Source organism: Scyliorhinus canicula, chromosome 13, assembly GCF_902713615.1.
Source record: "Scyliorhinus canicula chromosome 13, sScyCan1.1, whole genome shotgun sequence".
Classification (NCBI taxonomy): domain Eukaryota; kingdom Metazoa; phylum Chordata; class Chondrichthyes; order Carcharhiniformes; family Scyliorhinidae; genus Scyliorhinus; species Scyliorhinus canicula.
Genome location: NC_052158.1, coordinates 66,124,502 through 66,142,759, shown reverse-complemented (window position 1 = coordinate 66,142,759; position 18,258 = coordinate 66,124,502). Strand labels below are relative to the sequence as shown.

General features: G+C 46.4%; 1 protein-coding gene across 5 annotated transcripts in view; it reads left to right on the top strand.

Annotated features, from left to right (window-relative positions):
* LOC119975756 (histone deacetylase complex subunit SAP130-like) overlaps nt 1-18,258 on the top strand; it is a 94,450-nt gene that overhangs the window by 36,620 nt on the left and 39,572 nt on the right. For 4 of the 5 annotated variants that reach the window (XM_038815575.1, XM_038815574.1, XM_038815573.1 and 1 more), the window contains 4 exons: nt 329-433; nt 2,175-2,316; nt 3,048-3,178; nt 8,062-8,367. In XM_038815575.1, the coding sequence (XP_038671503.1) occupies nt 329-433; nt 2,175-2,316; nt 3,048-3,178; nt 8,062-8,367 (684 nt within the window). The remainder of the gene's footprint in view (nt 1-328; nt 434-2,174; nt 2,317-3,047; nt 3,179-8,061; nt 8,368-18,258) is intronic. The other variant, XM_038815577.1, reaches the window with a different exon arrangement.

The window sequence follows — 18,258 nt, the reverse complement described above, 5'->3', positions numbered from 1 at the left end:
AGCTGATTTTCTGCAATGTCTTTACATTTGCAATGTGTAATATTTTTTGAGTTTACAACAGAAAAAGCAAAGTCCGTAAAATGTTATAATAAGGGAACAATGAATGCAAGAAAATCGAAACCCAACCCACCGGTATTTTTAAAACCTGACTTCCGTACGATAAAACTAAAGTTGGGAAAAGGCTCAGTATTTTTGCGTGTGTCTACCTTTCAAACTGGATCTAGTCTTTATTGCTCTGAGTTTGTCTTATTTGGGAATAGGTGTGATTGGTTGCCTGCTAACTTTCTTAATATTTTCTCGATTCACAATCCCTCCTCTTCCTTTCCAGGTGGTGTTTCTCATGCTCAAGTGACGAGCAGTACAATTGTTAACATGACAATGGCCTCCCACACACCGCATGCCCCTGTAGTCACCACTTCAACTATTCCTGTCGGTGAGTAAAAGCAAGTGGTACAATTGACAAATTAAACGCAAAGTGCAATACTGAAGCAAACCCTGACCTCCAATTCCAAGGAATCGGGTTTGACTCAAATCTGGGTTTGCATGCAGACATATGCACCATTCACATGCAAACTTGAGGTTCCCGTTCAGAATTCTGGGTGCTTTGTATTGGCAGAGCTCTGCTCCAAGGAGAAGTGAAAGACTAATGTTCTGAACGAGCCTCTTGCAATCCTCTCTCACCCATTCAGTAGGAATTGTATTCATTAATTCCCTAGAATAAGCTTACTGTATTGGTTTGTGATCCTATAATAGGACCAAGTACAATTGCAGGTTAAAATTGACTACTTCACATGACAAAGAAAGTTTGGCAACATAGAAAGTTTATGGCACCGAAAGGTACAATTCAGCCATCGTGTCTCTGACGACAGAAAAAGAACCATCAAGCCTATTCCCAAGGGGAAATGCTGGAAAATCTCAGCAGGTCTGACAGCATCTGTAGGGAGAGAAAAGAGCTAACATCTCGAGTCCAGATGACCCTTTGTCAAAGCTAAAAGACATAGAAAGTGGAAAATATTTATACTGTGGGGTGAGGGAATGAATGATGATTCATAGCCACATAAACCAAGGGAACAGGATGCTAATAGCCATAGAATCCAAGGTTGGTGTAGTTTCCCCTGGTTTCTGTGGCTATTAGCACTCTGTTCCCTTGGTTTATGTGACTATGACTCATATTTCATTCCCTTACCCCACAGTATAAATATTTCCCACTTTCCATGTCTTTTAGCTTTGGCAAAGGGTCATCTGGACTTGAAACATTAGCTCTTTTCTCTCTCTATAGATTCTGCCAGACCTGCTGAGATTTTCCAGCATTTTCTTTTTGGTTTCAGATTCCAGCATTCGCAGTAAAATTTGCTTTCATTCAGTCTCTTCCCACCTTCAGCTCATGGTCCACACCCCTGTCGGTTACGGCACATCAAGTGGATAAATATGGGTTTATCTTTCTGCCAACCTTCCAGGCAGTGAGTTCCAGATCATAGAAGCCCTACAGTGCAGAAGGAGGCCATTTGGCCCATTGAGTCTGCACTGACCCCCTCAAATGAGTACTCTACCCATGTCCATCTGCTCCAACCTCATAAATAACCTGCACATCCCTGGACACTAAGGGGCAACTTAGTATGGCCAATCGGCTATCCCATATATCTTTGGACTGATCTCCAGCACCCCCTCAATGAAACAAGTTCACAACTCCCCTATCATCCGTTGTCATTTATTTTAAATCTATGCCTCCTAATAATTCCCTCAAAGGGAAAAATGCCCTCCCTATTCACTCTATCTAGGCCCTGTAACATTTCATACACTTCCACTAAATCTTTCCATGGCCTGTCAAGGAAAACAACCGCAGCCTAGCCAATCTTTCTCCATGTCTAAAATTCTCTATTCCTGGCAATATCCTCAGAAATCTTCATATTGCTCCAGTGCAAACACATGCTTCCAGTAATGTGATGGCCAGAACTGTACGCAGAATGTTGCACTGAAAATCCCTTTCGAGATATGTTGAGCAGGAACTCATTGCCATTTCTTAATTTGGATCGAGGGTTGGTTTGTTGGGCTGCACGTGGAAGTTCGCTTGCTCATCTGCTGTAACTTTGGAAGAGTCGCTGTAACCTTGGAAAACTAGCACAAGCAGAAGGGAATGCAATCTCTAATGTACATCATCTTGTGTTGTGTTGCAGCAAAAGTTGTTCCTCAGCCAATAACCCACACTTCACCACGGATCCAACCTGACTATACAACAGAAAGGGGCAACCTGATCTCCATACCGGGTCATAGGGCCTCGCCTAACCCTGTTACTATGGAAACACGAACTGAGAACAGGTAAGCTGTCAGGCCGAATGATGCTCTTCAGTGTTTCAGTAGGTAGGTTAGAAGCACAAGGAAATATTTTGTGCATGCACGTCCAGCATTCTCATTGCTTTCGACTGTGTCTAGATTTTCCCCTCGTTTTCTCCTTCTCTCCCTGATGCCAATCCCCCAGTGTGCTAACTTATTCCCGTGCGTAGTTGCGCACAAGCCGGGTGCTACCTGACCCGAGTGACACTTCAGTGTAGTATGAAGGGGGAAAAGTCCACCGTGGTTTGCGTTCCTGAGTATTATCCAGTGACCCTGTTGCAAAATGTGGTTGTGTGGCTGAGGGTAGTAGTGAACTTGCCCACCCCCTTCCACCACACCGGACAATACAACAAATCTTTATTGTCTCGGCTGGCAACTTGGATCGGCGACAGATTTGATGTATGAACATATGAAATAGGAGCTGAAATAGGCCATTCGGCCCCTCAACCCTAGTCTGCCATTTTGATAAGATCATGGCTGAACTGTTTGTGTTTCAAGTTCTCCGTTTCCATCTACCCCGATTAATCTTTGATTTCCCTTGCCTAACAAGAATCGTATCTACCTCCGATGTGAAGCAGGTGGAGGTACTGAAACCTACATAGACATTCACTTCAAAAGTTCAACGGTCTAGTCCTAGTTTGAATTGTGAAACCTGCTTGGAGTTGCTGCTAATTAAGATGAATTCACTGTTCTCATTCCTTTTCCCCTGCATCCAGGCAATTACCTGTGCAGTTCCAGTATTATCTGCCAGCTTACCCACCATCAGCTGCAATCCCTGGCTACTCAACACTGGCGCGCACCTTTACCCCAATAACTAGCACAGTGTCCACTATACGGCAATTCCCAGGTATGGATATAATGTATTCATTCATTAGCATTTTTACAGCAGTGGCCAGATAAGAATACTTGTAGAACAAATAGCTGTCAGGGCATTTTGTGAATTTAAACAAAAACAAATGGTTGGAAATATGCAGGTCATGCAGCAACTGTGGAGAGAAAAAACAAAATTAATGTTTCAAGTCGATGACCGGTTCTGATGAAATGTGATAGACCTGAGGGAATGCAGAGAAGGTTTACTAAATTGATTCCTGGGATGGCTGGACTGATGCATGAGGAGAGACTGAGTCGGTTAGGATTATGTTCGCTGGAGTTCAGAAGAATGAGAGGGGATCTCGTGGGTTATCCATTTTGGACCAAAAAAGGATGAAGCAGCGTACTTTCTAAATGGAAAGAGATTAGGTACAGTGGATGTCCAAAGAGACTTGGGGGAGGGGTTCAGGTGCATTGCTCCTTAAAATGCCACGAACAAGTGCAGGAAATAATACAAAAGTCTAATGGAAACTCTAGAGGATTGGAGTATAAGGAGAGAGGTTATGCTGCAGCTATGCAAAACTCTGGTAAGACCCCACTTTGGGTACTGTGAGCAGTTCTGGGCACTACACCGTAGGAAGGATATTTTGGCCTTGAAGGGAGTGCAATGTAGGTTTATTAAAATGATAACCTGGACTTCAGGGGTTAAATTTCCAGGAGAGATTACACAAATTAGGCCTGTTTTTGCTAGAATTTAGAAGGTGATCTGACAAAGTATTTAAGATATTAACAGAGAAAGACAGGGTAGATAACGATGAACTATTTCCACTGGTTGGAGATTCTAAGACTAGGGAGCATTGTCTAAAAATTGGGGCTGGGTGGTTCAGGAGAGATGTTAGGAAGCACTTCTTCATTCAAAGGGTAGTAGAGGTTTTGAACTCACTCCCACAAACAGCAGTTGAAGCTAGATCAGTTGTTAAATTTAAATCCGAGATAGATATATTTTTGTTAAGCAAAGATATTGAGGGATATGGGCTAGCGGCCAGTATGTGGAGTTCGGCATCAGATCTCAGTAAATGGAAGGACAGGCTCGAGGGCTCAATGGCCTACTCCTGTTCCTATGTCCTATAGAAATCTGTAAAATTCAGACAGGGTAGATAGAGGAAGGATGTTCCCGATGGTGAGGGTGTCGAGAACTAGGGGTCATAGTCTAAGGATATGAGGTAGACCATTTAGGACTGAGATGAGGGGAAATTTCCTCATAGAGAGGTGAGCCTGTGGAATTCACTACTTTGTAAATAGTTGAGGCCGGAAAGTTCTATGTTTTAGTGCGCCATTAAGATTTTAATTCATTTTTTTCAGTAGTTTTCAATGAAATGAATTCCCATCCTAAATGTGCATGCTTGAAGCTGTACTGTATTTACCTCACGAAGACAACTAAATCCACTTAAAAAGATAACAACACTTACTAGATTGTAAATTTACAATATCTTTCAATTTAGAAGCAAGGTTCTTTTTGAAAGTCTGCATGATTGATTATCTGACCTAGTTTCCTGCAGTAATATATCACTATGGAGAGGTGTTTTATAATTATACAACAATTACTGTTTCTGTGTAATTTCAATTTCACAATAATTAACTTGTACATCCAACAACTGTTTTGAAGGTTGTGCCTATGACCTGAAGTGAATAAAACCTTCCCACTTTCCATTGTAATGAAACAATATTGTGATTTTTTTTTTTCATAATTATGTGGGAAAATTGCTTGATGCCTTTCACTGTTTTGTAGAAAAGTACAATTGCAATTCAGTTTGGATTCAGAATTGCAGTCTAGATAAGACTGTTGCAATATTTAACGTGAGAGATTCCAGTTCGTGACAAGTGTACTGCCCTTCATGGACAATGTTGCACCCTCCTTGTTAATGGAGATCTTGTTATCTTAAGTTTACAGCATTTCTTGTAAATGCATTTTCAGTGTGGGCGAGGCTATATACTCATGTTCTTGCATCTCCAGTAAACCCAGGGAAATGACATAAAACTGAATAAATTCTATTGTCAAAAATATATTGTGTATGTTTAAATCACAGTTTAAAAATACTGCATGTTAAATAATTTTTTAATTTGGGCAAGTGGCTGTTCACCTTTTCAGGCACGTCATCCCTGGATTTTATTCTCGCTAGACAGGCAAATCTGCTCGTGATCTAGCTGGGGTGACTGGGGAGTGATCAGGAGAGGTCCCTGAAGGGCAGCCCTTGTGAATAATCCCCTAACAGATGAAGTGATGTTAAAACTGAGACTAAAAAAGAGAAAGCTGAAATTCGTAGGGAGAGTAAATGGAGTTAATGTTTCGAGTCCACATGACCCTTGTTCAGAACTGGAGAGGGAAAAATGTGTTGGATTATATGCTGTATAAAAGGAGGTGGAATAGTGATTAGCGGTAAATGGAGAGATTGTAATAAAGATGTAGCAAAACTTAAGAAGTGACAGATGGGCAGGAGGGGGTGGGAAGGGTTTTGCATAGATTGGGATTTTAGAGAAGCTTAAAATGGAGGTCACAGTCTAGTCCTAGGGAGATGTTGTCTTGCTACATCTTTATTGCATCTCTCCCAGCTCCCACTAATCTCTGTTCCAGCTGTTCCAACCCTTCTTGTACAGTATATAATCCTTTAGTTCTGAAGAACAAAAGAACTAGGAGCAGGAGTAGGCAATTCAGCCCCTTGAGCCTCCTTCAACATTCAATGCGATCATGGCTGATCTCATCTCAGCCTCAACTCCACTTTCCTGCCCGTTCTCTATAACCATTCAACCCTTTTTTTAAAAAAAAAACACATTTTATTAAGGCATTTATAGTTCAGTGCATAGCACATCCCTCCATCTCCTATTGTTGCCGCCTACTCTTAACACAAAATAGCCTAACTCCCACCCTAACCCCCCCTTTTATTGAATCTGCTGACAGTTTAGTTTTCTCCGAAGAAGTCGACAAACGGTTGCCACCTCTGGACGAACAGTAACATTGATCCTCTCAGGGCGAACTTAATTTTCTCAAGTCTGAGAAACCCAGCCATGTCACTAACCCAAACCCCTGATTTTGGGGGCTTCAAGTCCCTCCATGCTAATGAAATTGAAATGAAATGAAAATCGCTTATTGTCACGAGTAGGCCACATTCCGGCGCCTGTCCGGAGAGGCTGGTATGGGAATCGAACCGTGCTGCTGGCCTGCTTGGTCTGCTTTAAAAAGCCAGCGATTTAGCTGAGTGAGCTAAACCAGCCCCTAATAAGACCCTTTATTAAGACCTGAATTAAAATTCTGTCTAACTCTTCAAGTTTACTCAATGTCCCGGCATCCCCCGCACTGTGCGGTAGTGAATTCCACAGATTCACGATCCTTTGAGAGACGTCATTTCTCCTCATCTCTGTTTTAAATCTGCTACCCCTTATCCTAAAATGGGGTCCTGCAGACTCGAAACTTTAACTCTTTTCTATTTCTGCAAATGCTGCCAGATCTGAGCAGTCTGCTTTTGCTTCAGATTCCAGCATCCGGAGTATTTTGCTTTTATTACACCCAAGACTGCCTCTTTTCTTTGACTTGTGCTGTTATTCAAAGATATTTCAATGCTTTGGATTAAGGCAATTTTATGTGCATTTTGTATTTTTAAAATATCTGTTTTAGATTGTATCAGCCTGAACATTTTGGATGTGAACTAAGTTTGGCATGTGTTAAATGTTATCTGAAGACCTTGTAAATCAACTAATGCCATTAAACTGATTATTTGAATATTAGAGTATATTAGAGAATATTGAATTAGAGTCACTTTATACACAGCCGTTGAAGGACACTGAGGAAATATGTGGCAGCTTTACCCAGGCAGGTGTTGTGTCCTTGCACATTTAAGTTTTGAAAACAGACCAAACACTTTTTCTTTGAGGATTGGGAGTTGCTAATTCTGCTTTATTTTCCATTTCTGTAGTTGAACTTTAACCTGAATTAATACAACGGCAATCTCTTAATAAAGCCATCAGCTCTTAGCAAGCAAAGATTGAGATAGATTGCTTACAGGATGTAATGTGGAATTTCTTCCTACTAAATTTAGTAATTTAAAGAAATTCAACCATCATTCCATATTTCCTTGGACACAGTGACAAAAATTAAGACTTTCTTTACCTGTTCAGAACCATCACTCGTCTCGTGACTGGAACCATGGCATAATTTGGTCATTAGTCCCTAGTACCAGTCACAGTCAATCAACATGGCTAATTGCTCCTAAAGGTAAATATAGCAGAGGAGCAAAAAGCATGTCAAACTTGCTGATTTTAAAATGACTTATTTCTGCAATCTCTCAAGCTGCCATTTCCTTTCACACTTTAGTGAGTTTTATGCACTCTCTGAACTTGTTTACTGGTGTTTATTCCTTTCATTTGATTTTACAAGTCTGTTTGGCAAGTGAGGTGGAAATAAAAGGAAGGTTCCGTTGTGTTAAGTGTTTATAAACCCAGTTTATGTGTCCATAATTGGCACAGTGGGCAGGGCGATGGGGCAGGCAGCAGCATGTTGGGCAATGAAATCATAACTAGTAAAAAAAGTAGCTTATAATTGTTGCTGCTTTTGTGCACAAGGGAAAGCTTTGACTTTGTCCATGTTGACAACTAAGCGCAAGGACTGGGCTATTTTTATGATTTTTACATAACTAATTAATATATGCGTACCTGTGTCCTCTCTATTAAGTCTTAACTGATTTGCAGCGTTATGGAGAAAAATCATGGTGCAGGACTGAATTGGTGAGTGTTTTCAAAGAGCCAACAGGCTGAATGGCCTCCTTCGGCACTGTAACATTCTATGATTCTACACCTCTTTGTAAAAACACAAGCCTCTGAATAAGTTAGTTGTTTCTTTTTAAGACTAATATCCAATCTGCGTCTCAGTTTCAGCACAAGCACCAAGCTCTGTGTCTGCAGCAGCAATCGCAGCTCAGGCAGGTGTGGGCGTGGCCTCCACTGTCCATCTCAACCCCATGCAGCTGATGACTGTGGACACCACACACCCACGTCACATCCAGGGGCTCCAGCCTGCATCGATCAATGCCCAGGGGCTACAGCCTACTTCAATTGGCCCTCAAGGGATTCAACCAGCTCCACTTGGGACACAGGGAATTCAGTCAGCGTCCATTGGCACCCAAGCTATGCAAACTGCATCACTCGGCCCTCAACAGAATGCTGAGAACAAACCAGGTAAATAGGAAGCTGTGTTTTGAGTTATTAATGGGCTCGACAGCAACACTGTACATAAAAGGGAAACAATTACTAGCAGACATCTTGAATGTCTGAAAAGATGAAGCAATTATGACTGAATTCTTAACTTTGTAATAAATTGCACTATATTTTGCTCTCTATTAATTTTTAACAGAGGTGCAGGAACAAGAGACTTGCAAGCTTCTGTACATAGTGTTGAACAAGTTGAAAAGGCTATTGTGTGTCCAGGCTACTATTCTTGATAAATAGAGGCATGGAGTTTAAAAACAAGGAAGTTTTTTGGACCTCTGGTTAGGCCTCTGCTGGAGTACTGTGTTCAGTTTTGGGTATCACAATTTAGAAAGCATGCCAAGGCCTTGAAGAGGGTGCACAGAATATGTACCAGGGATGAAGGACTTCAGTTATGTGGAGAGACTAGTGCAGCTGGGATAGTTTTCTTTGGAGCAGAACAGGTTAAGGGGAGATTTGCTAGAGGTGTTCAAAATATTTTTTTTCTTTTTAAAATAAATTTAGGGTATCCAATTAATTTTTTCAATTGAGGGCAATTTAGCATGGCCAATCCACCTACCCTCCACATCTTTTTGGGTTGTGGGGGCAAAACCCACGCAGACATGGGGAGAATGTGCAAACTCCACACCGACAGTGATCCAGAGCCGGCATCGAACCTGGGACCTCGGCGCCGTGAGACAGCAGTGCTAACCACTGCACCACCGTGCTGCCCCGAGGTGTTCAAAATATGAAGGGTTTTGATAAAGTTAGTATGGAGAATTGTTTCTACTGGCAGGACAGTTAGTAGTCCCTCTATAGATATATGAAGGGAAATCGGGTGAATTCATAATGGGCAACAAAGAGATGGCAGACCGGTTGAATAACTACTTTGGATCTGTCTTCACCTAAGGAAGATACAAATAACCTTCCGGAAATACAAGGAGACAGAGGGTCTAGCATGAAGGAGGAACTGAAGGAAATCCTTATCAGTCAGGAAATTGCATTGGGGAAATTGATGGGATTAAAATACGATAAATCTCCTGGGTCTGATGCTCTGCATCTCAGAGTACTTAAGGAAGTGGCCTTAGAAACAGTGGACGCATTGGTGGTAATTTTCCAGCATTCTATAGACTCTGGAAGAGTTATAATGATTGGAGGGCAGCTAATGTAACCCCATTTTTTAAAAAAGGAGGGAGAGAGAAAACAGGGAACTATAGACCAGTTAGCCTGACATTGGTGGTGGGGGAAATGCTGGAGTCAATTATTAAGGATGAAATAACTGAGCATTTGCAAAGTGGGGACAGGATTGGTCCAAGTCAGCATGGATTCAATAAAGGGAAACCATGCTTGATAAATCTTTTGGAATTTTTGGAGTATGTGACCAGTAGAGTGGACAAGGATGAACTAGTGGATGTTGTGTATCTGGACTTTCAAAAGGCTTTTGACAAGGTCCCATACAAGAGATTTGAGTCAGTGGAGATTAGAATTTATGTCGTGAGTTATGATTTGAGTAAGACTTCCAGAAAGGGTGGTGGAAGCAGATACTGTAGTTACTTCCAAAAGGGAATTTGATATATACTGAGAGCAAAATCTGGTGGGTTATGGGGAAAGAGCAGTGAAGTGGAACTAATTGGAATAGTTGCTCATTAAGTGAGGGCTTAAGTGGGTCAGTGCAGACTTGATGAGTCAAATGGCCTCCTTCTGCACTGTATGTTCTATGACATCTATAAGACCTTTTTTTTTAACCAAACTTTGGACGTTTTGTCTTAATAACTCTTTATATGACATTGTTTGATAATGCTCCTGTGAAGTGGTTTGCAAAATTTAAAGATGCTTTGCAACTACAAGTTGTTGTTAGCCCTTTCAAGCAGCAGAAACAATTTGTCGAACAGCTTTCTCCTTTGCTGTCCAATTCTGAATCTTGTAATCTATCTATCGGTTTGCGTAATTTATTCCATACGGGTATTTGAGCTTGGCTCTGCTAGCTTGGATGCCTCTTAGAGTTCAACTGTGTGTTTCGAATGTGATAATTACACTAAAGGGTGTAATAAACACGTTGGATGTGGCCTGGCAGTGGTTACATTACTGAGGAATATTCCAGAATATTCACTTATTTCACAGGTGACTTATCAGACAAAACTTTATATTGAACCAAGAGAAAATAGTACAAGTGAAAAATAGTTTGGGCAAAGAGGTATGTTTAAAAGGGACCTTGAAGGAGGCGAAAGAGGTCGAAAGGTGGAAAGGATGGCACGGTTGCACAGTGGTTAGTACTGTTGCTTCACAGTTCGATTCCCGGCTTGGGTTACTATCTGTGTGGAGTCTGCACGTCCCTGTGTCTGCATAGGTTTCCTCCGGGTGCTCCGGTTTCCTCCCGCAAGTCCTGAAAGATGTGCCTGTTTGGTGAATTGGACATTCTGAATTCTAGCTCAGTACCCGAACAGGCGGCACAGTGTAGCAACAAGAGGATTTTCACAGTAACTTCATTGCACTGTTTTTTAAAATAAATTTAGAGTACCCAATTAATTTTTTTCCAATTATGGGCAATTTAGCATGGCCAATCACCTACCTTGCACATCTTTTGGGGGGGGGGGGGGGGGCGAAACCCACGCAAACACTGGGAGAATGTGCAAACTGAACACGGACAGTGACCCAGAGCCGGGACCGAACCTGGGACCTCGGCGCCGTGAGGCACAAGTGCTAACCACTACACCACTGTGCTGCCGTTACTTCATTGCAGCGTTAATGTAACTATTTGTGACACTAATAAAGATTATTATTATTAAGGTTAAGGGAGAAAATTGCGATGTTTGGATGTTCAAACCAGGATGTTCAAGTTGCCAGAGTTGGAGGAAGGTTGTGGGGTTGGAGGAGTTTAGTAAATGGAGAGGTGCGGGACGATGGAAACATTTGAAAACTAGGATGAGAATTTTAAAATTGAGGCATTGGTCGGCTGGGTGCCATTGTAAACCAGAAAACAGAGGATGCTAGGTGAATGGGGCTTGATGCAAATTGGGATATGGGCAACTGAGTTTTGGATGAACACAAATTCAGGGGTGTCAATATAAGAGGCCAGTCAGGACAGCCTTGGAAATAGTGGAGGTTACAAAAAAACCATGGTTGAAGGATATAAGCAGTAGATAAGCTTAGGCAGTGGGGAAGGCGAATAATGTTACGGAGATGGAGTTGGGTTGACTTGCTGGTGGGGGAGTGTGAAGCTGGAAGCTCATCTTAGGCTCAAATAAGACAGAGGTTTAGAACAATCTGGTTTAGCTGAGACATTGGCTAGGGAGGGGATGGAATCATTGGCGAGGGAACAATATTTGTGGTATAGTCAGAAGACAATGGAGCCTCAATCTTATTGCTTTAACTGAAGGACATTTTGGTTCATCCGAGACTGGATGTTGTCAAGCAGTCTGACATAGGCACTGGGGAGGTTGAGAACGGTGGTGATGAACTAAAGCTGGGAATTGTTAGTATGTTGCCAAGTTCTGTTAAGTAATGGGTTAAGAGACATTCCAATTAGTTGTCTTTTTAAAAAAATAATTTTTATTCAAATTTTTCAACAACAAATTTTCTCCCAACAGTTAAAGTAAACAAGGTGTAAAACTAAACAGAAAAAGAAATCCCCTCCAATACAAAGTAAAAAATTAATAACTAATAACAATACAAGAAAGAAGAAAATAGCAAACAAACCGTCGCAAAAAGAAACCCCCTTAACAAGCCCCGAACTCTCTCCCCCCTCTCCCGCCCCCCCCGGTTGCTGCTGAGATTGACCACCTTCTAACCCTCCGCCAGGAAATCGAGAAAAGGCTGCCACTGCCGGAAGAACCCTTGTACCGACCCCCTCAGGGCAAACTTAACCTTTTCCAGCCTGATGAACCTGGCCATGTCATTGATCCAGGCCTCCGGGCTCGGGGGCTTCGCGTCCCTCCACTGTCAGAGAATCCTACGCCGAGCTACTAGAGACGCAAAGGCCAGGGTACCAGCCTCTCTCGCCTCCTGCACTCCCGGCTCTGATGCTACCCCAAAGATCGCGAGCCCCCAGGCCGGCTCAATCCTGGAACCGACCACCTTGGACAAAGTCCCCGCCACCCCCTTCCAAAACCTCTCCAACGCCGGACATGCCCAAAACATGTGGGTGTGGTTCGCCAGGCCTCCCGAACACCTCCCGCACCTGTCCCCTCTCTCTCTCCTCTCTCTCTCCCCCCCCCCCCCCCCCCCCCCCCCCCCCCCCCCCCACAAGAACCGGCTCATCCTGGCCCCTGTCATGTGCGCCCTATGCAGCATCTTCAGCTGTGCCATGCGCAAGAAGAGGACGAGTTCACCCTCCCCAGGGCATCCGCGCACGTCCCATCGTCAATCTCTTCCCTTAGCTTCTCCTCCCACTTAACTTTTAGCTCCTCCACCGAGGCCTCCTCCTCTTCCTGCATCATCTGATAAATTGCCCAGATCCTCCCCTCACCGACCCACGCCCCCAAGAGCACCCTATCCTGCAACTCCCTAGGAGGCAGCAGCGGGAACTCCGCCACCTGCCGCTTAACCAACGCCCTAATCTGCATATACCTGAAAGCATTCCCAGGGGGGAGGCCCCACTTCCCCTCTAAATTCGCAAATTCCCATAGAGGAAAAGGTCGCCCATCCACCTGATGCCTGCCCTGTGCCAACTCAACCCACCATCCATTCTCCCTGGTGCAAACCGGTGATTGCCCCGTATCGGGCCCCACACTGAGGCCCTCACTTCCCCCCTGTGCCGCCTCCACTGCCCCCGAATTTTGAGGGACGCCACCACTACCGGACTCGTGGAATATCTTGCCGGGGTAGTGGAAGCGGGGCCGTCACCAATGCCTCCAAACTCGTAACCACACAGGACGCCACCTACAACCTCTTCCATGCGGCACCCTCCCCCTCCATCACCACCTGCGAATCATTGCCACATTCGCAGCCCAGTAATACCCACACAGGTTGGGCAACGCCAAACCGCCTGCCTCCGTTCTTTGCTCCAGGGATACGCTCCTCACTCTCGGGGTCTTCCGCCCCCACACGAACCTCAGAATGCTTTACATAGAATTTACAGTGCAGAAGGAGGCCATTCAGCCCATCGAGTCTGCACTGGCTCTTTGAAAGAGCACCCTACCCAAGGTCAACACCTCCACCCTATCCCCATAACCCAGTAACCCCACCCACCACTAAGGGCAATTTTGGACACTAAGGGCAATTTATCATGGCCAATCCACCTAACCCTTAATAAATACTCTTATTCACCCTCTTGAAAAAAGCCTTCGGAATCAATATGGGGAGGCACTGGAAAAGAAACAAAAACCTCGGGAGCACAGTCATCTTAACCGACTGGACCCTGCCCGCCAAAGAGAGTGGAAGCGCGTCCCACCTCCTGAACTCCTCCTCCATCTGTTCCACCAGCCTCGAAAAGTTTAGTCTGTGCAGGGCCCCCCAGCTCCTTGGTATCTGGACACCAAGCTATCTAAAGCTCCTCTCCGCCCTCTTCAACGGGAGCTCTCCTATCTCCCTCTCCTGGTTCCCCAGGTGCAGCACATATAGCTCACTTTTCCCCACGTTGAGCTTGTAGCCCGAAAAGTCCCCAAACTCCCCAAGTATCTTCAACACCTCTGGCTTCTCGCCCGCCGGATCCGCAATGTACAACAGTAAATCATCTGTGTACAACGGCCAGCGGTGCTCCTCCAGTTCTTCGAATCCCTCAGCGCCATGGCCAAGGGCTCAATCTCTAACGCGAAGAGCAGGGGAGACAAGGGGCACCCCTGCCTGTCCCCCGGGAAAGCCGAAAGTCCTCCCACCTCCTCCCATTCGTCACCACACTCTCCACCGGGGAGCTGTGCAGCAACCTCACCCAGCTGATGAATCCCTCCCCAAACCCGAACCTCCTCAGCACTTCCCACAGGTAGCTCCACTCCACCGTGTCAAAAGCTTTCTCCGCATCCATCAATGCTACTATTTCCGCCTCCCCAGCCGCCGACGCCATTATCATAACATTAAGAAGCCGCCGTACATTGACATTCAGCTGCCTCCCCTTCACAAACCCCGTTTGGTCCTCATGGAAAACCATCGGGACCACATCTTCCACCCTTCTGGACAGTACCTTCGCCAACAACTTTGCACCCACGTTGAGGAGCGAAATCGGCCTGTAACACCCACACTGGAGGGGGTCCTTATCCCGTTTCAGGATCAGTGAGATTATTGCTCTAGACATCGTCGGGGGCAGAGCCCCCCCTTCCCTCGCCTCATTCAGGGTCCTCACAAGCAGCGGGCCCAGCAGGTCTGAGAACTTCTTGTAAAACTCTACCGGGAACCCGTCAGGTCCCGATGCTTTCCCTGTCTGCATGCTCCCTAGCGCCTCCATCAGCTCCTCCAACTTGATTGGGGCCCCCAGACCCTCCACCCGCTCATCCTCTACTCTTGGGAACTCCAGCCTATCCAGAAAGCGGTCCCGAGTGGTCAGTATATCAAACTCCGCTTGGAGACTGCGACGCTTCCTCAAAAGCCCCTCCTCCGGGACATCCGCATACCTCCTATTCACCCATACCATTTCCTGCACCAGCCTCTCCCTCTCAACCCTCTCCCCCCTCTCCTTGTACGCCCAAATGGATATCAGCTCCCCTCTAACCACTGCCATCAGCGCTTCCCAAACCACCTCAACTTGCACCTCCCCATTATTGTTGGCTTCGAAATACCCCTCTATACCCCTACGGACCCGCCCATATACTTCCTCCCCTGCCAGAAGCCCCACATCTAACCTCCACAGTGGGCGCTGATCCTTCCCCTCCCCCAGCTCCAGGTCCACCAAATGCAGAGCATGGTCACATATGGCTATCGCCGAATACTCCGCCCCCACCACTATCGGGATTAGCGCCCTGCTGAGAACAAAAAAGTCAATCCGGGAATAAGCCTTGTGGACATGGGAGAAAAAGAAGAACTCCCTACCCCCCCGGCTTCAAAAACCTCGAAGGGTCTACCCCTCCCATCTGATCCATGAACCCCCTCAGCACCGAGGCTGCCGCCAGCCTCTTACCCGTCCTAGACTTCGAACGATCCAGAGCCGGATCCAATACCGTATTAAAGTCCCCTCCCAGGATCAAACCCCTCCCACTGTCTACAGGTCGGGGATCCGGCTCAACATTCGCCGCATGAAGCCTGCATCGTCCCAGTTGGGGGTGTACACGTTGACCAGAACCACCCGCTCCCCCTGAAGTCTACCACTCACCATTACATATCTACCTGCACTGTCCGCCACCACATTCGACGCAACAAACGACAAGCTCTTGCCCACTAAGATCGCCACCCCTCGATTCTTCGCATCAAGCCCCAAGTGAAACACATGCCCCACCCAGCCTCTTCTCAGCCTCGCCTGATACGCCACCTCAAGGTGCTTCTCCTGGAGCATAGCTACATCCGCTCCCAGCCCCTTCAGGTGTGCCAAGACCCGGGACCGCTTCACCAGTCCATTGAGCCCCCTCACGTTCCATGTGACCAGCCGAATCTGGGGGGTCTTCCCCCTCCCTCTGCGCCGGTCAGCCATAGCTCTCCCTCGGCTCACCACGTGCCCAGAGAACCCCCCAGGCCCGTTCCCCACTGTGGCAGACCCCCCCCCCCCCCCCCCCCCCCCGCCAAGCCTCCCCCTTCACCAGCCGTTCCTCTACGGCCCCTGCAGCAGCAACCCGGTACTCTTTCTCCCCCCCCCCCTAAGCTAAGGCCGATGCAACACAACCACCAATCCCCCTCCCAGTGCCGGCCCCGCCCCCAACTCCTCCAGCGCGGGAACAAAGCATGCGCTTCCATCCCAAACCCCGCCCACCCTGACCCAACACGCGGGAAAAAGACGGGCACCTGACCCAGCGGAACCGCGAACAGCTCCCCAACCCTCCACCAGTGAAAAAACTAAAAAGCACCCGAATGAATAAATACCAGTCCCAAAAAGCGAAAAAGCTGAACAGCGAAAAGGCAACAGCAAACACAGCCAATAAAAACGAAAGGATACCAAGGCGGACAGAGTCTCTGGACTATGTACATCATTCCCCAGCCCCCAGTCCTCAGTTCGACTCCAACTTCTCTGCCTGGACAAAGGCCCAGGCCTCTTCTGGAGAGTCAAAGTAGAGCGGGCGGTCCCTGTAAGTGACCCAGAGGCGAGCCACCTGGAACAGGCCAAACTTCACCCCCTTCCTGTGAAGCACTCCCTGCGCCCGATTGAAACCAGCCCTTCTCTTCGCCACCTCCGCGCTCCAATCCTGATAAATCCTGATCTCTGCATTCTCCCACTTGCTGCTCCTTTCCTTCTTCGCCCATCTCAGCACGCACTCACGGTCAACAAAGCAGTGAAAACGGACCAGCACCACCCTAGGTGGCTCGATCGGCCTGGGCTTCCTCAACAGCACTCGATGGGCCCCCTCCAGCTCCAAGGATCCTTGGAACGACCCCGCGCCCATTAACAAATTCAGCATCACAGCCACGTAGGCCCCCAAATCCGAACCTTCCAGCCCCTCCGGGAGGCCCAAAGTCCGCAGGTTCTTCCGACGGGAGCGGTTCTCCATCTCCTCCATCCTTGCCAACCATTTCTTGTGAAGCACCTCGTGCGACTCCACCTTCACTGCCAGGCCCAGGAGTTCGTCCTCGCTCTCCGAGGCCTTTTGCTGTAGCTCCCGGATCTCCGCACCCTGAGCTGTCTGAGTCACCATGAGCTTGTCCAGCGAGGCCTTAAACGGCTCCAGGATCTCAGCTTTCAGCTCTCTGAAGCAGCGATGGAGCAGCTCCTGCGCCCACTGCTGCCACGCTGCCGGTTCCCCGCCCACCGCCATCTTGTTTTTCCTGCCTCGCACCTTTCTCTGCTCCAAAGCCGATTTTTTGACCGCCCTGCTCCTGGTCCAGTCCATCCACCGGCAGCTGAGCACAGTGGATGTGTTCCCACCCGGGGAAAAGTCCAACCAGCACCTTAAAAGAGCCCGAAAGTCCAAAAATAGCGGGAGCTACCGAACGTGCGGCTTAGCTCCGCATCGCCGCAACCAGAAGTCTAGTTGTCTTATTTATGTTAAGCATCCAATAATTGACACTGATATGTAAAGGGGCTTCAGGTGATGTGATGTTAAGAGTTTTGTGCAAAGTCTGTTGAAGTAAATTACAGGTGTTTGTGGAAAAGCGGCAGAACCTTTGACTCTTTATACAACAGCAGCTAAATGTCTAACAAATGGTAGCAGAGGACGGTTGCTGTGCAAATGTGAAGGTTTGAAAGATACAACTTTTCCAGACCAAACCAAGGAGTGAGTGAGAAGAAAAAAAAACACAGCTATATGGCTGAACCGAGGATAAAGATGGCTGGATATGACTACCCCCCTTATTTTCTGAAAGGGGATCGTACGATCAATGGAGAAGTGCAGTAGTTATGTGGCCTGAGGTAACTGCCTTGGGAAAGAGAAAACAAGGTGTGGCATTGGCTCTTTCTCTATCTTATAACAGTAAAATCCGGACCAAAGTGTTTTCTGAGTTGGAATTGGAAGAGTTAGACTCAGAAGGAGGTATGGAGACTCTATTACGTTATATGGATAATATTTATAAAAAGGATGACATGTTAAGTGCGTATGAAGCATGGTCGGATTTTGATAGGTTCCGGAAAATAGAGGAATTCTCCACGGAAGACTATTATGGAATTTGGCAGACGGTATAAAAGGCTGCAGAAACACAACCTGGAATTTCCACAGTCTGTGTTGGCCTTTAAATTACTTGACTGTGTTAGAGTGAGCAACATGGATAGGCTCCTGGTTTTGACAGGAGTTCAGTTTGCGGATTAGGATACCTTATTCGATCAGATGACAGAAGCTTTAAAAAAAGTTTCTGGGGAAACATCCGATGGCTCTGATG